Genomic DNA, 19,008 nt, shown 5'->3' with positions numbered 1-19,008 from the left:
TTTATAATGGCAGTGAATGGCTGTTTCTGTTTTGAAGTCCATCAAAGTGCATCTATCCATCATAAAAGTGCATCTATCCATCATAAAAGTGCATCTATCCATCATAAAAGTGCTCCACGCGGCTCCGGGGGGTTAATAAAGGCCTTCTGAAATGAAGTGATGCTTTTGTGTAAGGAAAATACCCATATTTAAAACTTTATAAACTATAATCACTAGCTTCCGACAGATAATGACGAACACGGAAGCTCAGAGGAAAGAGCAAAACAAAACACCGGTCGCGAATTAGAGATTTTGAAGAGAATTCTCTGTCAGAGGATTTCTATATAATAGAAGAGGAGCTTCAGTTTGTTGCACAGCCCTATTTGTTTAAACCGCGAGAGGCGTCTAAGCTTACGATACTCCTACATCCTACGTCATTTATGCGTCACGGGTTACTCTTGTGGCGCAAGTCGACTTGCGTAGTATGCGTACAGTCTTCTGGCGGAAGCTAGTTATTTTAGATTATAAAGTTATAAATATGGGTATTTTACTAACAAAAATCCATGGCTTCTCTTGAGGCCTTTATTAACCGGAGCCGTGTGGAGCACTTTTATGATGGACAGATGCACTTTTATGGACTTCAAAACAGAAACGGCAATTCACTGCCATTAAGACTTGGAAGAGCCAGGACATTTTTTAATATAACTGTCATATACACCCAGAATGACTTCAGGGTGAGTAAATCATGGGCTAATTTTCATTTTTGGGTGAACTATCCCTTTAATATATATATATATATATATATATATATATATATATTTATAGAAAAGATATGAGACATATAAATGAAACATTAAAAATCTTACCAACCCCAAACTTTTGAATGGCAGATATGCATCTTCAAATTAAAGTTCTCCACCAATTTTTGCTTTGTCGATTTAAGCATAAATTATCACTCAATTTTGCTTGATTCTATGCTAAACACTAGAAAAGTGATTCATTCTAAATTTATTCTTTAAAAATAATTATTTAGATAATATTTAGTACATAACACAAGACAAAAATACTGCTCAAGGCAATGATTTTTTGCAGTGCAACAGGCTTCACGACAAAAGAAACTCTAGCATTAGAATGCTAAAGTTCAAAATGTGACCTACTCTTCCTCAAGTGGGCCGTTATGTATTCTGTGTCCTAGTGCATGTTTCCAAGAGATATCACCAACGGACCACTTGGCTGGCATAGTCCTCAGTTGTGGTGACCTGAGGTTGGTTTTCCACACTGGGCTGTTTGCTCTGGTTGACTCGGCGCTCCCTAAGCCAGTGTCTCTCTTCCCGCCTCTTCAATCTCTCCTCCTGCCGCTCACGCTGGCGGATGAACTGGTATCTCTGCAGGAAGAGGTCCTTTGCAAACTCGTACAACTGCATATCCAAAAAATTCAGTTGCTCTATGCGGCTGCGCATGTCGTCGCGCAGCTCCACGTTGGCGGCGCGCGTGCTGTTGATCTGTGTAAAGGCTGAAATGAACCGCAGACGGAAAGTGCGCTCGAACAGGTACTGCGTCTTGCGCTGGAATTCCGTCAGGCCATAGAAGGCCATGTTCTTGAGGTTACTCTTAGCGCTGGCCAAGAGAATGGGGTTCCGTTCGCTCTCGTTCATGGTGGAGAGGTTGTAGCAGCCCACCAGGCTGAGGTCGGCCAGCATGCGCACCTGCCGGTTGTTGGCCAGGTTTGAAGGGCAGTCCATGAACTCATTTAAAGTGACCCCCGACCAGTCGTCTCCGTTATAGCAGGTGGGCAGCTCGTCCTGTGTGGGAGAGCGGCCGTCACACATGTGAAGGGAAGTCTTCCAGGTGGCACCGCGCTGCACGTGCTTCCATTCGCTCAGGTAACGTGACACAGGGTCTCGCAGCATGGTGATATAGTAGAAGTTCCTGGAATGATAATCACAAAGTTACTTCAATAAAGATATCTTTTTATTTTCTCTTTAACAATTTAATGTTGTAATTCATGTTGTAGAAAAAGGCATTAAAGTCTCTGAGTAATGTTAAAGGTGCAGTCTGTAAGAAAAATATCGGAGATCATTGTTTCTCCCGCCACCTGCTCCTCAGACTGGACAGCGCTCACACGGATTGCCAGTTTGAGCACACGCAACAGGAACGAGCGCAAATGACAATGACAATTGGCCATAGACAGTAAAAGAAATGGACACAGCGACCCCATTGATTTCAACAGAGAAAATTGAAGCCCGTTAAAAGCTGATAGCCAGGCGTACTGCGCAGGCTCAAACTGAGCCTGTCACGTGAGCAACCTGTATGTCTTCTAGTAGCTGTGCCGAGTGAAATCTGAATAATTCCCTTCCGAATCTCACAGAGACGGAGAGAGTGAGTATTAGCTGTCCATGAGCTAGCAGCAGGATCAACTTTATGACTCTCTATGGGCTTCTCCCTCAACTTTATCGGACTTTATGCCTCCACGTCCCCCCGATTGCCTGCGAGCTTCTCCTCCTGTCTATACCGTAATTTCTCTACTGTGCGACGGAGAGTCGATTTGTTATGACGCAATCGTTAGGCTATTTTTACAAAAACTGCTTCTACGGGGCCATAACGTAAGATACAAGGTAATGGAGCCTTTTATACATTGTCGTGTTTCTTTAGAAATAAATAATGGACAAATAGAGTCTTTGGACGCCTCAGATGTAAAGTTATTCGCTGTCAAAGTGACACCAAAATGAATGGGAGTCAATGGAATGCTAACAGCAGTTGAAGTTCTGCTACAATGACGGCTCCCACGAGGCTTCAACTTCCGGCTGATGGATTACCCCCTTGCAATTGGCTCTATGCACGATCGCTTCCGCGTTTTGTCTCAGCCCGTCCAGTTACATCCGGTGCTGCGTCGGAAGCCGTTTTTGCATTAGGAGATGATGGCAAATTACACTCGCTGTTTACAAGAACTTCCCGCGGTTAACGTGAATGATGTTAACAATATTGTGAGGCAGTTAGCTGTCACATATAAGAGTAAGAAAGAGAAGGGCTTTAAATTATATATTTCGAGCTACATCCGACAACTTTGAGGGTGAGTATTCTCTCATATCATGCGAAATCCGACTAGCGAATCAGTGAAAAAAGAGTGAAAAAAGTTACATACAGCACCTTTAACTTAATTACAGGTTAGGCCTGCAGGATTTGTGGACAAAATCTTCAAATCTTCTGATACAAATTCTGATTGTAATAAAAAAAAAATTTAAATACAGATTTGCTGTGCTTTTTTGTTGACCTTGTGATAAACGCTTCTCATAACAAGTATGGGATGGTTGGTGCATGTCGCATTCCCCAAATGCACGTTTTGCAAATTTGTCATTTATGTCATAGGACAAAACATGAACGTCTCTTGGAGTAACATTAACCACAGGTTTAATTTTACTTATAAACTGAAAAGCGACTTAATTGACTAAATCGCTAAATGTAACGTAAAAACATACTTTATTAATACATTGCTAAACTACAATTTGTCAGGCGTACACTTGGATCCTTGTGGTATTTCAAGTCCTTTTAGCAACTTGCTAGTAATTTAATTAGTAGTTTATGTTGTAGAACAAAAGTTTCTTCAAGTACCATAAACAACAGACTTTGTGTTACTCATTACTGAAAACTAAAATAGTAAAATGAGTATTAAAAAAACCTACTCTAAAAACCCACAGGAAATTCCAGTGGGTATCAATAGAGAATTAGCCTTTCTGGTAAGCAAATTAGCATAATGAATAAACAGCTCTATTCTGCAGAGCTTATGTGTTATTCTTTTTAATGAAAATCTGATAACTGTGATGAACCTTATCAACCTGTCATCTAACCTCAACATTTCAGTCATACAATGTAGGGTAATCCAATAGCACAGAGCGGCTGCAAAATGGAACATATTCTTTTTACTCGCATCACTGCGTCTTTTACAGAGAAAGACCATCTTCTCAATCAAGCCAGAGGACAGCCACAGAAGAGTGAAAAAAATTAAACATGTCTCAATTAATTCGTCTTCAGCAGTGCAGGACATGGAGGACATTTGTAGGTTAAATAGTGGTATACTGAAATAAATTAAAATTTAAGAAAGAAAAACAGTGTGAATGCACTACTCACACTATTTATACAACAAAAAGGCACAAGTATGCAAATTAGGACACACCTAATAGCTTATCCTACTAGTTTAGCATAGCACTAAATTTTCCATTCCCAACCCATTTACAGAGACCACAATAGGCCAGATAGGCAACAACTTAACAAGTCATACCCACAACTTATTAATTTGTACCCTTCATTTTAGGAAAATTGTGGCAACGTTGAACTTATTTGTTTCCTTATTTTAGTCACAATTTAAATAAAATGAGGGAGCAAATTAGTACAACGTGGCCACAATTTAACAAAAACAAGGGAACAAATTAATAAAATCTAGCCATGAATGCAAAAGTTGTGTGAACTTATTCTTAATTTGTTTTTCCCTTGCATGTCATGTGTGGGGGTCCGTACATTGTACTGTAATAGTGTTTTTCTTAGTGAAACAATATGCATTGTGGAAAATGACTGAATGGTGAAAAGTGTGTTACAGTATATGCCAGAAGGGACCCAGTGCAAATCAAAGTTTGCTAAAATGATGCCTAAATAGTGTGGCGACTGAGACAGATCAGATATATTTATAAGTCTTGTTTGTATCACACACTCAAGGTTGTTTGTTGTTTTGCTCATAACTGGAGTCCCTAAGGCTTAGGGGCTTTATACGATGATGGACAGATGATCAACAGTAGCATAATCAATCACGTCAATGAATTCGTTTAAAACAAAGGTGGCTGCCGCTGGAGAATTGAGATATGTAGATTCCGTCATCGCGTCTGTTATAGGAGATATCGACAGTGCATTCATTTTAAAAGAGGAACAGAGAACCGCGATCAAGGCATTTGGCGATCGGAAAGATGTTTTTGCCATCCTTCCCTATAGGGATTCAACATACGTCACTTACTCCGTTGCTCTGATTATTTGTAGGTCTATCCAATTGAGTGCAGAGGAATTTTCTTTCCTGGTTCGGTTGAAACACGCCCCATAATCATAGCCCAAATGGAGCAGTATCAGACTCATATTCTGACTAGAATCTGAGTATGATGACGTCAGGCTAAGTATTACGCTGCTTTCACTTTAATACACAGATCTAATATACACATGCGATTTCTTTACTTGCTGTTTACATTCAAAGACATAACCGACTGTGTTTATGTTAACTTTGTGTGTTTTTGACATAACCTTAAGTGTATTTGGCAGTTTAAGCGTAATAAGACGTGAAAGAGAACTTAGTTTAACACTAACGGGACATGCTGTCTGACAGCCAGCTTTCTGTGCGCGTGCTTCAGGTGTGTGCGCTCAACCAATAAATCAGAAGTATATCGAGAGATGATAATCAATGTTTTAGTTTTAGGCAGAGTATCCTAGGCAACAGCTTTAAACGCTCTGCCCTCTTCTGGAAAACGGGGTGGGGAGCCGCAACATATTTGCATTTAAAGATACATACACGAAAACAGCACTCCTTCCACTCACAGACACATTCTAGGGACAACTGAGACTTATATTACATCTTGTAAAAATGGGCATAATAGGTGCCCTTTAAAGATTATGAAGACGAATTTGTTTATTTGTAATAACATCCACAGTGAATCATTCACAATACAGCATGAAAGTGCATCAAAAAAGCAAATAGGGTCAATTTTTATTTGTTCACTTTATCTAAATGTAAAAGTTTCTTTTAACAGAAGTTACAGCTGTATTTGATGCTGTAAAGAATGGACAAAGGTATAGCCAAAGATTCAGTAAATTAGATCACAACTGTTATATTTTGCGCTTATGTTTGAAAAACACGTGAAGGAACAGATGCCACCAAACTGCTATTAGCAGCAGGCCGATGCGTTAATGAAGAGAGAGGAACTATAGGCACAGTCATGGTCTGATCGAGAATGGGACTGAAGCAGGTGGTGACTGCCTCTGTGCTGGGAAGAATAGTGAATGATGCAGTTTGGATGTTCCCCCAGAGATGACAGACGCCTGGGATAGAGAACGCTGCTTCTCTCTCACCTTCTCTGACTCCAGAAGCTTTCAAGGGCTTTGACTGAAGTGTACTTCTGACCAGATAGTTTGTGTTTTCTAGTAATCTGGAACTAATTTAATACCAGTCCATGTCAGTAAATGATCTGCAAGATTTGTATTACAGTTTAAAAGTGAACATTTGGTCCAATGTTGTTTTAGTACTGTATATAGCCTACTATAATACTATATGTACTATTATAGTATTTATTCATATTTTGAATTCGCTTTTATTTTTATATTTTCAGTTTTCAAAATTATAAATACTGAAAATATGTGACCAGTGCTGGCAAAATGAGTCGCAATGAGCACATTTTCTAAAATGAGTTATTGTTACTTTCAAAATAATGTATGATTTGTTGGAATCAGACAAAAAAGGGGGCCGTGAGAAAGCGACGCGAGGCTGGTGGCGTAATTACTAATGAGCAACACCTGCGTGACGCACCGGTCTCGTATCTCTCACGGAGGAGCGGAAGCATAAAGGAGGAGCGACGACAGTGAAGAACGAGAGAGTCCAGGCCTGGATTTTATGTTGTGTTTATATGTGGCAGCAGTCGTCCGTCGTCCCTTTCATTTTGTATTGGTTTATTTATTTATTAAAGTTTGTTTGAATGTTCGCCGGTTCCCACCCCCTTCTTCCCATAACATCGAACAGCGTTACATTGGTGCCGAAACACGGGAGGAAGGAGGGACACGCTGTCGGAGAGCCCTCGCTGCTGAGGGGGATCGTGGTAGTGATGAGGTCGGGCAGCACGAAAGAGCGATGACCGCCGATGGATACCCGAGGCGGTGGTGCTGGAGCGATTGAACAGCAGGTGGGACGGAGAGCTCGCTGCCGTGCTCCTGGGTCGAGAAGGGGTGACTGCCGTCCGAGAGGGAGCGGAGGAGTTGCTCCTGTTCGCCATGGCCCGGAGCCTGCTGCCGTACGCCAGGATGGGGGCGGAGCAGGAAACGGAGGACTCGCTGACGGCTGCCCTCGACCGGAGGAGCCATCGCCGTCCGCCAACGGATGTCCAGTACCATCGCATGGCACCACGATTGAGTCTCTCAGCTGGCTGAGGACCGAGCGGCAGTGTGTCCGGGAACCAGAACACGAATTTTTCTCTCTCCCCTCTCGTCTCTGTCGCTCCTCATGCTTCAGTTTCCTTTTCTCTTGCCTCGTCTGTCCGTACCCCCAGGTGTCGCAGCTGCCGGTCCCCCCGGAGGAGGGGGGGTAGAGCGCAGTTTCGGGTGTACCCCCCGGCCTGCGAGGGGCAATAGGGGTATGTGGTGAGCAGGACGAGGTCAAGGGCCGTGAGAGAGCGGCGCGAGGCCGGTGGCGTGATTACTAATGAGCGACACCTGCGCAACGCACCGGTCTCGTATCTCTCACTGAGGAGCGGAAGCATAAAGGAGGAGCGACGACAGTGAAGAACGAGAGAGTCCAGGCCTGGATTTTATGTTGTGTTTTGTTATATGTGACAGCAGTTGTCCGTGAGGAGCTGCTGTCTTTACTTTCATTTTGTATTGGTTTATTTATTTATTAAAGTTTGTTTGAATGTTCGCCGGTTCCCGCCTCCTTCTTCCCATAACATCGAACAGCATTACACTCATGATACCACAATTGTTTGATTAACATTAATGAAACAGACAGCCTATATATTAAGACCTACTGTTCCACACGGATATAATATAATGTTATACATCAGGGCCCGTATTCATAAAGATTCTAAGAATCCTCTCAGAAAACTCTTAATTTAGCTTAAAAACTTTTACGTAGGAGTCTTAGCTTAAGAGCGATTCGGGAATGATCTGAGAGCAACTCTGAGTAAGGAAAAGACAAAAACTCTCATCTTAGTGAGGAGGCGGGGCTGACCCCGTTGCTATGTATGACATAATCTTTTGAAGACTGTGATTGGTTGGTTGTCCAAGAAGGAAAAAAAAGAGCCATTTTAAGTATAGAGTTTACTCACACACACATTATATTTATGTATATAAATCCTTTTTTTTACCTTGCTGTTAATTTCCTAAGGTATTTGATTGGCTTAGAATGATAAAAATTGTTCCACTCTTTCGAATTACACTGATTGCTGTCTATTTAAGTGGTGGTTTGAATGTTTGTTTTAATATAGCAAACATGAATTAAAAAACAAGAAAGACGAGAAAGCCCGACTGGTCAGAAGAACCGTGTTTACTGTTAGCCCAGTTAGTGGATGAACACAGGCCATTATTAAAGGAAAATTCGGGCCGGGTGTCACAGCATGGAGCGAGAAGCGGATGTGGGAGCTTATAGCGCAAATGATTAACGGTTCATTCCCCTGCTTGTGCGCACCAGGGAAGCCTGCTATATTCATAACTGCAGTTTTTTTGAGCCTGCAAGGTGGGAATGTCCAGTGGAAACTAAATGAACAATAAGAGGTTCTGAAAGTGCTGTAATGTTTGTGTGATCACTGCTTACAGAAGGTTGTCACAGACCCAAATCACTGCTGCTTTATAGCATTTTCCCATTTGCCAAATATCTTAATGTAGTGATTACTTTCATTTCTGGCGTTATGGCATTCCTGCGCTGTGTCGGAGATATTAGCGTGTCTCTAATAAGATCAGTCACAAACATGATCCCTGCACAATCTCATCTATAGCGTCTTATTAACTCACTGTCATCTATTGTCTGCATCACATTTCTTCTCCCTCTTCATCGTTCTGTCATTTTCTCCTCTGCTAAAGAAACTCTTAAGCCTCTTAAAAGTCCTCATCCGTACTCCTAACAATTTTGACCTTAAGACCTCTTTTAAGGGTTAAGATGCTTTCTGAATTACTTTTTTCTTTACTAGGATTTTTTCTTTAATTTTAAGAGTAAACGCCCACATTTCTAAGAATTTTCTTAGAATTTTATCACTAGGAGCTACTCTTTGCATTAAGATTCTTTATGAATACGGGCCCAGATGTTTTCCCCAACATTCAACCAAATGCTCACTTAAAGCTTCTCTAAGCGATCCTGGGTGACGTCACTTCTTGTTGACGTTCCAACTATTGTCAAACAAAACGGAGGCTAGCTAGACCCTCCCTCCTCCTCATCCGCACACTAACCCCCCAAACCCTTCTTGTCGGTCATTGGCTGGAACAGTTTGTTATGTTTCGGGGAGTGGGTCGCCGCAGTTTGTTTTGGTTGCTGTTTGTGGAGCCTGGGCTGTCTACAGAGATCGCGTTTCTTTACAGTGTGTTCAGGGGACAGGCAGCCAGCGGATAGTGAGGAGATGTTTGCTGTATGTGACAAAAAATGTTTTGGCCTAAAAAACGCGTGACATCGCTTAGAGCACCTTTAAGACATGAAAGATGATGTTTGTGTGAATACTCGCCAGGACAGATCATTGGAAATACTGTAATTCTGTGTAGGGTATAATGTGTATATCTGGATCGCGCGGATGTGTCAGTCAGCGCGCGTAAGATTGTTTTGTTTACATCAGCATGAGTTTGAAAATCACATTTCATTGGTTCAGACTCATGCCATTGATAATTCGATATGAATATTCACAAAGTTGGAATGCTATGCTTTAAAACGATACCAAACATGTGCTGCAGAGGGGAAGAGCCAGTCGTCGAGAAGCGAGCAGAGAAGTTGTTTTAGTTAAGGATAACGGTAACACTTTACAATAAGGTTCATTAGTTAACATTAGTTACCCTTTCCTTTAGCGTTCCTGTAAAATTTGTCCTAAAACGCCTAAAAAAGGCATACCCAAAATAAATTGCATGCTGTTCTTGAACCATTTGGAGTATATGCATGGTTTTTGGTCTCTTTTGAAAGGGGACACTTTGAGGTTTGTTCCTAAACAGTCAGAATCACTGTAAGTCTTACTGAGTAATAGAACTTTGAACACACTAAAAAAGGGGGGAAAAAACATTCCGCCTACATTGTTTTTGTAAACAGATGCCTGCAGATAAATAGCTGGGAGCTATTAGCTGGAAAACACAATGGGATCACAGTATGAAGCCTTACCAAGCCCAATTTAAAATTTGATAACAATACCTTAGAAAATTAGTGTTTTACTCGTTTATCTAAGTTTATATCTAGGCGCTTCCCAAAAAAGGACACTTGGAGACTCCAAATGACCCTTTGTAACCACAGACACATAAAATGCTGCTATTCTTGAATGCTTTACTGTACAGATAATTTTGGGCTCTAATGAAAGTTTACACTTAGAGCTATTCTATTCCTTATCCAGATTCACTGTCAATAATTGCTGACAAATAGTAACTGAAGTATAAACACATTATAGTGTTTTTTTAATTTTTTTTATTCTTGGAACTGAAATTTGCGCAAATAACGATACAAAACAAGTGCTATGGTATTAAAATATTTTTTAATATTAGTCTATTATACAATATATATATATATGTTTATATATCAAATTATATATATATACACTCACCGGCCACTTTATTAGGTACACCTGTCCAACTGCTCGTTAACACTTAATTTCTAAGCAGCCAATCACATGGCGGCAACTCAGTGCATTTAGGCATGTAGACATGGTCAAGACAATCTCCTGCAGTTCAAACCGAGCATCAGTATGGGGAAGAAAGTTGATTGGAGTGACTTTGAACGTGGCATGATTGTTGGTGCCAGAAGGGCTGGTCTGAGTATTTCAGAAACTGCTAATCTACTGGGATTTTCACGCACAACCATCTCTAGGGTTTACAGAGAATGGTCCGAAAAAGAAAAAACATCCAGTGAGCGGCAGTTCTGTGGGCGGAAATGCCTTGTTGATGCCAGAGGTCAGAGGAGAATGGCCAGACTGGTTCGAGCTGATAGAAGGGCAACAGTGACTGAAATAACCACTCGTTACAACCGAGGTATGCAGCAAAGCATTTGTAAAGCCACAACACGCACAACCTTGAGGCGGATGGGCTACAACAGCAGAAGACTCCACCGGTTACCACTCATCTCCACTACAAATAGGAAAAAGAGGCTACAATTTGCAAGAGCTCACCAAAATTGAACAGTTGAAGACTGGAAAAATGTTGCCTGGTCTGATGAGTCTCGATTTCTGTTGAGACATTCAGATGTTAGAGTCAGAATTTGGCGTAAACAGAATGAGAACATGGAACCATCATGCCTTGTTACCACTGTGCAGGCTGGTGGTGGTGGTGTAATGGTGTGGGGGATGTTTTCCTGGCACACTTTAGGCCCCTTAGTGCCAATTGGGCATCGTTTAAATGCCACGGCCTACCTGAGCATTGTTTCTGACCATGTCCATCCCTTTATGGCCACCATGTACCCATCCTCTGATGGCTACTTCCACCATGTCACAAAGCTCTAATCATTTCAAATTGGTTTCTTGAACATGACAATGAGTTCACTGTACTAAAATGGCCTCCACAGTCACCAGATCTCAACCCAATAGAGTATCTTTGGGATGTGGTGGAACGGGAGATTCGCATCATGGATGTGCAGCCGACAAATCTGCGGCAACTGTGTGATGCCATCATGTCAATATGGACCAAACTCCCTGAGGAATGCTTCCAGCACCTTGTTGAATCTATGCCACGAAGAATTGAGGCAGTTCTGAAGGCAAAAGGGGGTCCAACCCGTTACTAGCATGGGGTACCTAATAAAGTGGCCGGTGAGTGTATATATATATATATATTATGTATTCTACTGTTTTATACATGCTCACACGCATGTAAACAGAAACGCACGCACACGAACAACCAGGCATATATACAGTGCGTGAGCGCGCGCACACACACACACACACAGACACACACACACACAAACATATAAACCCGTGCATGAACGAAAACACACACACACACACACGGACACACACACACACATAAACCCGTGCATAGTGCCGCTGCTAGCCATTTTGGTGCCCTAAGCATAATTCCTTTATGATGCCCCGCCGCCCCCCCTAAAAAAAAAACATTTTTATTTAGGATTTTCATTTAGGGGGGCTAAGCCCCCAATGAGGGTATGATTTATAAAAAAAACTAAAAAGCTAAAAAGTAACACTTTAGATTAGGGTCTAATGCTTACTATTAACTAGTTTCATTACCATGCAATGGCATGGTTTTATAATCACTGGGATCCCGAATTTGAGGCAGGTTAGTTAGGGGTGTTCGGGGGAAATTTGGGATTTTTCTGAACTACAGATGTGCATTTTAAAGATGTTGTGAAGGCAAAAAAAACAAATTCGATAACAACAGCTTTAAAACCATGTCAGTGGGCAGCTGATTATTTTTCTCTCCTCATCAGCATCACACTCTTTTTCTCTTTGTTTTTATCTTGCCCTCCTAAAGTTGGCTTTTTTAATTTACTAAAGGTTACAATTTGTATTTTATTCTCAATATGTACACATCATTATAAATCCTGTGCCTAACATGATGAAAACGGCTTTGTTCATGTTTCTTGTCCCCTCACAATGACAGTAGCCTAAACTATTACACTAGGCTACATGTTACATAGGCCTATTTTCAGTTCAAAATGGCGAAATTAGACAAAACTATATTAGTTTGCCTAATTATTTTTTGTCATTCGTTTAACGTTTATGACCTAAAAAAAACTGTCAAATAAAGTTAAGTTTAGCTACTTACATCTTATCTCGCACTTGACCGTACACTGAAGCGTCGAGTTGCACTGTTAAAATTCGCGCTCAGCGTCTGTGAACATAAAGCCCGCCTACTTTGATTTGATTGGTCATCTCAAATATTCTGACATTGAAGAGCAGTGACAGACCAATGAGGCTCAGATGAACACACACATGAACACATCACACACACACACACCCTGTCCTGTGTTTCTGACGTGCTCTCTGTCTCTGCTCGGCGCCGCTGCGGAATGAAGAGGAAGAACGCGCTGAATCTGATTATAACAAGAAGTTTGATGATTGGTTTTTCATTCGGCTATTTTTGGTGCCCCCTCAGCACTTGGTGCCCTACGCACAGCGCGTGATGCGCGTGGTGGGAGCGGCGGCGCTGCGGCCCGTGCATAAAGACAGACACGGACACAAACATACATTTACACCTGTGCATGAGCGCATATAACCAAACACACACACCCACGTGAGCAAGCAAAAACACAACATAAGTACCTCACAAAACACATACATAGCCTACCTCAGCATACAAAGTAAATTACGTTATATAATATAATAAAACACTTACTTGTCGAGAGTAATGTCTCCCCATTCAAAAACATCTCTCCAAGAGTCATGTGTGTATGCCATGTACTCTTTACGCACGACGCGCGGGTCAACAAAAACTAAATTAAAGATTACGAAGACCGTTTTTTTCTGTGGATAGATTTTCATGTGGGCTAGTGTTGAAACCAATTTTGATTTCATGCAGACTTTATTGGTGAAATATGTAATTTCTTAGCCACCTCTTCTTCCCTGTTTTCCTTTGTTCAGACAAACAGGAAAACTCACACCGTTGGGGGAACCAGTTGACATGCCGCACCATGCAAAAAATAAAAAAAAGTTCTTATTTGTAATCATGTTTGTAAATTAATCTGGATTGGAGAAATTATTCTAAAAAGAAACATATTCTATGCATTACTTTTTAAATTCCTATGTTAGAATACATCAAACTACAAAGAATGGTGAGGAAGTGTACATAGAAGTGATGCTCGTATTTGTAACTGTGTCAGTGGAAACTCTAGCTAGCATTACACGATGATGTTGCTGTGTGGGAGAGGAGACGTGCCAGGGTTTAGCGCACACACATACAGTATAGAGGGGTGTCGGGCTTTAGGGAGTGATTACAACCCTACCGGCAGCAGCTGTATTCGGCTCGTCTTTCAGAGTGGGTGGAGTGCAGACACTCTCTCATTAGCCTGTCCCAGGGACACAAGCACATGCAGGAAGTGGTGTCAGAACAAGCAGACTGCAAAAAAGGTCATAGTGAGCGCCATCAGTGTCACAGTATATTAGCCTCAAACGGCTCCAGCCTGGCCCTTTACCTCAGCCAAGCAAAGCCCAGGCGCAATTGTGGTGAGCCGTGCTTATTACTTTCTGCAGATAATACGCATTTGAGTCATAGCCCACAAACATTCCACGAAGCACCCATTTCTGCCCACAAAATGTTACTGAATAACTGGGATATGTCTTAGAATATACTGCCTGTCTCTCTTGACTTATAGTAGGAATAATTGAAAAAAAGTTATATTAAAGTTTAAAATTAAATAAATAGGCCTAGCTGACACTTATGTTGTCACTGTTTTGCAGCCAAACAAAATTATCATATTAGAGAAATGTTAGGAAAATAATTGCTTAATTCACATATTTATTAATCATTTAAATGTATATGTATAGCACTTTTCACATTAAACATTAAATATATTAAATAATATATATATATATATATATATATATATATATATATATATTATTTAATATATTTAATGTTTAATGTGAAAAGTGCTATACATATACATTTAAATGATTAATAAATATGTGAATTAAGCAATATATATATATATATATATATAAAATGTTAAATTATTATTTTTTTAAATCCCCTTGAGATCCTCGGAACCAAGTTTGAACCCCCTGCACTAATAGTTTTAAATCTCCTTTATGAATACATGTTGGATGCATATGGACTCTATATACTTTCATTGTACACTATACCGTTCAAAAGTTTATAGTCATTAAGATTTTTCTTAAAGTCCCCATGAAATCAAAATGGAAGTTTTTTGGCTTTTAGTATGAATATGTTAGTCTTACTGTTATCTATAAGCTATAGTGTGCTCAAAAACAATGATAAAATTCACATATAAAAGATATAAGCATTCAAAACTTACAGTCTCTCACTTCTGCCGCTATGGATCAATGATTTTAATGACACCACTCTGCACTTCAGCTTCTCATCAGAGTTTCTGTCCAATCAAATGCTCTCTAGATTCTAAAGTGTCCCGCCCCCAAATAGACGCTGAAGCTACGGCTAAAATCGGTCATTTGTTCACACATTTATTTTCTACATGAAGGGCATAGAGAACGATTCAGACAGTGTAAATATGTTTTCTTTACTTTTAAGAAATAAAAGTTTTATTTCTTAAAAATATGTTTAAACAATACTGTATGTAAATGTAAAAAAAAAAAAATGTAATGTAAAACATTAAAATCTTTTGACTTTTCTGGAAGAAGTTTGGAATTAACATGAGGTTATATAGTTTTGACTGAACTATTTCTTTAAAGCTGCTGTCCGTAGCTTTTTTTGGGTTAAAAATTATCCAAAATACATATTTGATAAAATACATAACCAGCCAGTGTTCAAAACTATCTGCTTGCCTTAGCTCGATGCAAAACGGTAAGCTTGTAATAATGTTTTTAATTTTAGTGGTACTGGTGGATTTCCGCGGGAGATTCGAGCATGTCTTTGCGTCATTACGTCACACCCGTACACATAAAGAAGGAGTCTCGGCTAGTATAAGCTATATTGCGTGTGAGGATGTTGGAGGTAGAGATTTATAGCCTTTTCTCACATCACTTGATATAATTAAACTTATCAGTTTGATGGCGGATCCAGAAAGGTTCAAACGACGATCATCATCAGTGACAACTAGAGACTCACCCGCTGTAACATGCAAAAGACTTCGTTCGGACTTCGGAGTGGCTACAGAAAAAAAGAGACTGCAACCGGACCCATGCGAAGACAAGGATAATATCGGAAGGACATTACATGATGTAGTCACGCAATGCTTGCTGACGTTGTTAACATTAACAATTAGAGAACATAGTATAGCTACTTTGCACGGTTTTGCGTGAAATGATAACTTATAAGCAATTGTTAGATTTAATCAGCGCGATTTACTGCAATGTCAGAACCAGAACAAAAGTGAATGTTTCTTACTAGTTCAGATGACATTTCCCGGTGAAAATTCTTATGTTGGTCATACTTCCAAAAAGAATAATCTGTGATTCTGAATGACAATATCCACATCGGCGCGGTGACTGACAGCTGCACACTCTCCTCAAACACTGTGTTCATCCGCGCTGTGCCGTGTCGAGGGTGTTGAACTACAACCCACGTAAAGTTGATAATTCCGCGAATGACTGCAATTGCAGATTTCGAACAGAGATGGCGACAAAGAGGAAAAATGCCGGACTGCAGCTTTAAGGAAAGTTTGCAGCAAACAAGCAAAAATAGCCCAGTCGTTCATCTAAAGTACACCCAGGCAAATGTGTTTAGAGATTACTTGAGGTTTACCAAATGTCTGAAATCAGAAGCTGAGTGAAGCTCTTTAAATCCAGGGAGAGCGATCGTGGAGTGGAACAATGTGTCTCAAAAACACTCGGCTGTCAATTGACTAGAGGCGACATGCCAAACACAGCTCAGCAAAGCAGATTTCAGAGTGCAGTAACTACAGGAAGCATGACAACAGGTGAGACTGAAGAGATGAAATGTCACAGAGCATTAATTAATGACTCTAGAAAACTCCTCTGAGGATCTGCAGATAGACATGCAATGTTCAAACTAATGTGGACCCTTGGTTTCAAATGAAAACACCAAAAGTGCTACACATGGTAAACAAATAACATCATTAATATCTCAATTGTCTCCTATACAGTATGAGATTAAAACGAGAGCAAATGGAGCGTTTTGCTTGCATCTTCTGCTTCTCAGATTGTTCTATGCACCATCATTTTAAAGCTTTATATTGTAATTAAATAACTCAATTAAATCTCCTGAACTATGAAAGAGCAAGTCTTATACTGCTACGCAACTATGTGCAATCAACCGAATAAAGTACCTAACAGAAACAAAAAAGTACTTTCTAATAGCATCATGCTAACTGAAACAGTCCAGATAGAGATCTCCATTCTCTAGCTGTCCAGTTTAAGACCTGTGTGTTTTAAAAGCCTGTAATTAGCCACAATGGCACAGTCACACTCTGCTATTGTCTATCCAATTACATGCTACCAAACAGTCAAATATATGTAGCCAAACTATATGCTTGATACTAACAGAGGATTTAACTTTTTCTTTTAACCTGGCAAACGCTTGCTAATGATGAAAAAGACTTGAAAAAGCCCAGTTTTTTTCTGTTGCTTGAAGTGTTGTGACTTTTTAAGTGGCCATATCAGCTAAGAGAGAGAGAGAGAAAGAGAGAGAGAGAGAAACAGACCATTTTCTTTAGTACTCCTTACAGGAGGCATTTTGTAGCTTATTACTTTTTGTATGATACAGCAGTTTGATTCAGCTGCAGAGCACCTCTTTTTCTGCAGTAAAATCTCATCAAACTCAGATGTGCACATCTTTTTATGTCTGGCCTTGCTGCATCAGATGCAGTGAAGTTCACAGCCGTCACACACACACATGAACACCAGCAGAACACAAAAAAATACACACACAAACATCTGTAGGGCCTAAATAGGGTGAGGCTTCAAAGAGCAATACATCCTACCAAAAACTAGTATTTTCACTTTCTGAACTGTTTGTTTTTGTTTTGTACTTTTATACTGTTGAATTATTGAAAATGCATGTGCACAAAAGGTGGTAATAATACGATCATGGCTTGGAGCAGACTGGCCATTACACTTTGGGTGGGAGATGAGTTCAATAATTTAAGGGTCTGTCTTATTTTTTATTAATGTTATGATGAAAACTAATATGTTGGCCAATATCATAAATCAATGCAGTTTTTGTATACACATATTCAGAGTTTTATATTCTGCAAATCAGACATTAAAACAGTAGAGTACAATAGATGGACAAATACAAAGTTCTGTCATGAAACTCTAGATGGTGCAGGCTGATAGGTCCTTAACTCAATCTGCTTTCAATCACATAATTCTCTATAGGGCACTGCTGATTGGTTCCTGCTGTATCAGTAGCCAATGAGCTCACGTGCTCAACCTTCAAATACTTGGTCAGCGTCTGCTATAGCAGTTTGCAGCACGTTTTCAGAAACCTTCCCCAGCTCCACCTGTATAGATCTGCTACAGGTATTCATGTATGCTATTGTGCAGCAACAGCATGTCTTGCTCAAAGCAGCGTGTCGTGTATGTATTGGCAGTAGCAAGTCCTGTACTTGCTCAGCAGCAGCATAGCAGATATATTACGCCAAGACCAAACATATTAAAATATTAACTGGTTATTACCTTTGGAAACCAGCCAATAAAAGATTAGTATCACTATATATATATATACACTCACCGGCCACTTTATTAGGTACCCCATGCTAGTAACGTGTTGGACCCCCTTTTGCCTTCAGAACTGCCTCAATTCTTCGTGGCATAGATTCAACAAGGTGCTGGAAGCATTCCTCAGGGAGTTTGGTCCATATTGACATGATGGCATCACACAGTTGCCGCAGATTTGTCGGCTGCACATCCATGATGCGAATCTCCCGTTCCACCACATCCCAAAGATGCTCTATTGGGTTGAGATCTGGTGACTGTGGAGGCCATTTTAGTACAGTGAACTCATTGTCATGTTCAAGAAACCAATTTGAAATGATTAGAGCTTTGTGACATGGTGGAAGTAGCCATCAGAGGATGGGTACATGGTGGCCATAAAGGGATGGACATGGTCAGAAACAATGCTCAGGTAGGCCGTGGCATTTAAACGATGCCCAATTGGCACTAAGGGGCCTAAAGTGTGCCAGGAAAACATCCCCCACACCATTACACCACCACCACCAGCCTGCACAGTGGTAACAAGGCATGATGGTTCCATGTTCTCATTCTGTTTACGCCAAATTCTGACTCTAACATCTGAATGTCTCAACAGAAATCGAGACTCATCAGACCAGGCAACATTTTTCCAGTCTTCAACTGTTCAATTTTGGTGAGCTCTTGCAAATTGTTGCCTCTTTTTCCTATTTGTAGTGGAGATGAGTGGTACCCGGTGGAGTCTTCTGCTGTTGTAGCCCATCCGCCTCAAGGTTGTGCGTGTTGTGGCTTCACAAATGCTTTGCTGCATACCTCGGTTGTAACG

General features: G+C 40.5%; 1 protein-coding gene across 1 annotated transcript in view; it reads right to left on the bottom strand.

Annotated features, from left to right (window-relative positions):
• Positions 1-1,082: 1,082 nt before the first annotated feature.
• hs6st3b (heparan sulfate 6-O-sulfotransferase 3b) overlaps positions 1,083-19,008 on the bottom strand; it is an 89,966-nt gene continuing 72,040 nt past the window's right edge. The window contains exon 2 of the mRNA XM_056260745.1: positions 1,083-1,908. Within this exon, the coding sequence (XP_056116720.1) occupies positions 1,194-1,908 (715 nt within the window). The 3' untranslated portion in view covers positions 1,083-1,193. The remainder of the gene's footprint in view (positions 1,909-19,008) is intronic.

Source organism: Rhinichthys klamathensis, unplaced genomic scaffold (assembly GCF_029890125.1).
Source record: "Rhinichthys klamathensis goyatoka isolate OS25496 unplaced genomic scaffold, OSU_Roscu_1.1 h1tg000177l_1, whole genome shotgun sequence".
NCBI classification, from domain to species: domain Eukaryota; kingdom Metazoa; phylum Chordata; class Actinopteri; order Cypriniformes; family Leuciscidae; genus Rhinichthys; species Rhinichthys klamathensis.
Note: the sequence above shows the minus strand (reverse complement) of the source record. Positions and strands in the feature narration are given on the sequence as shown.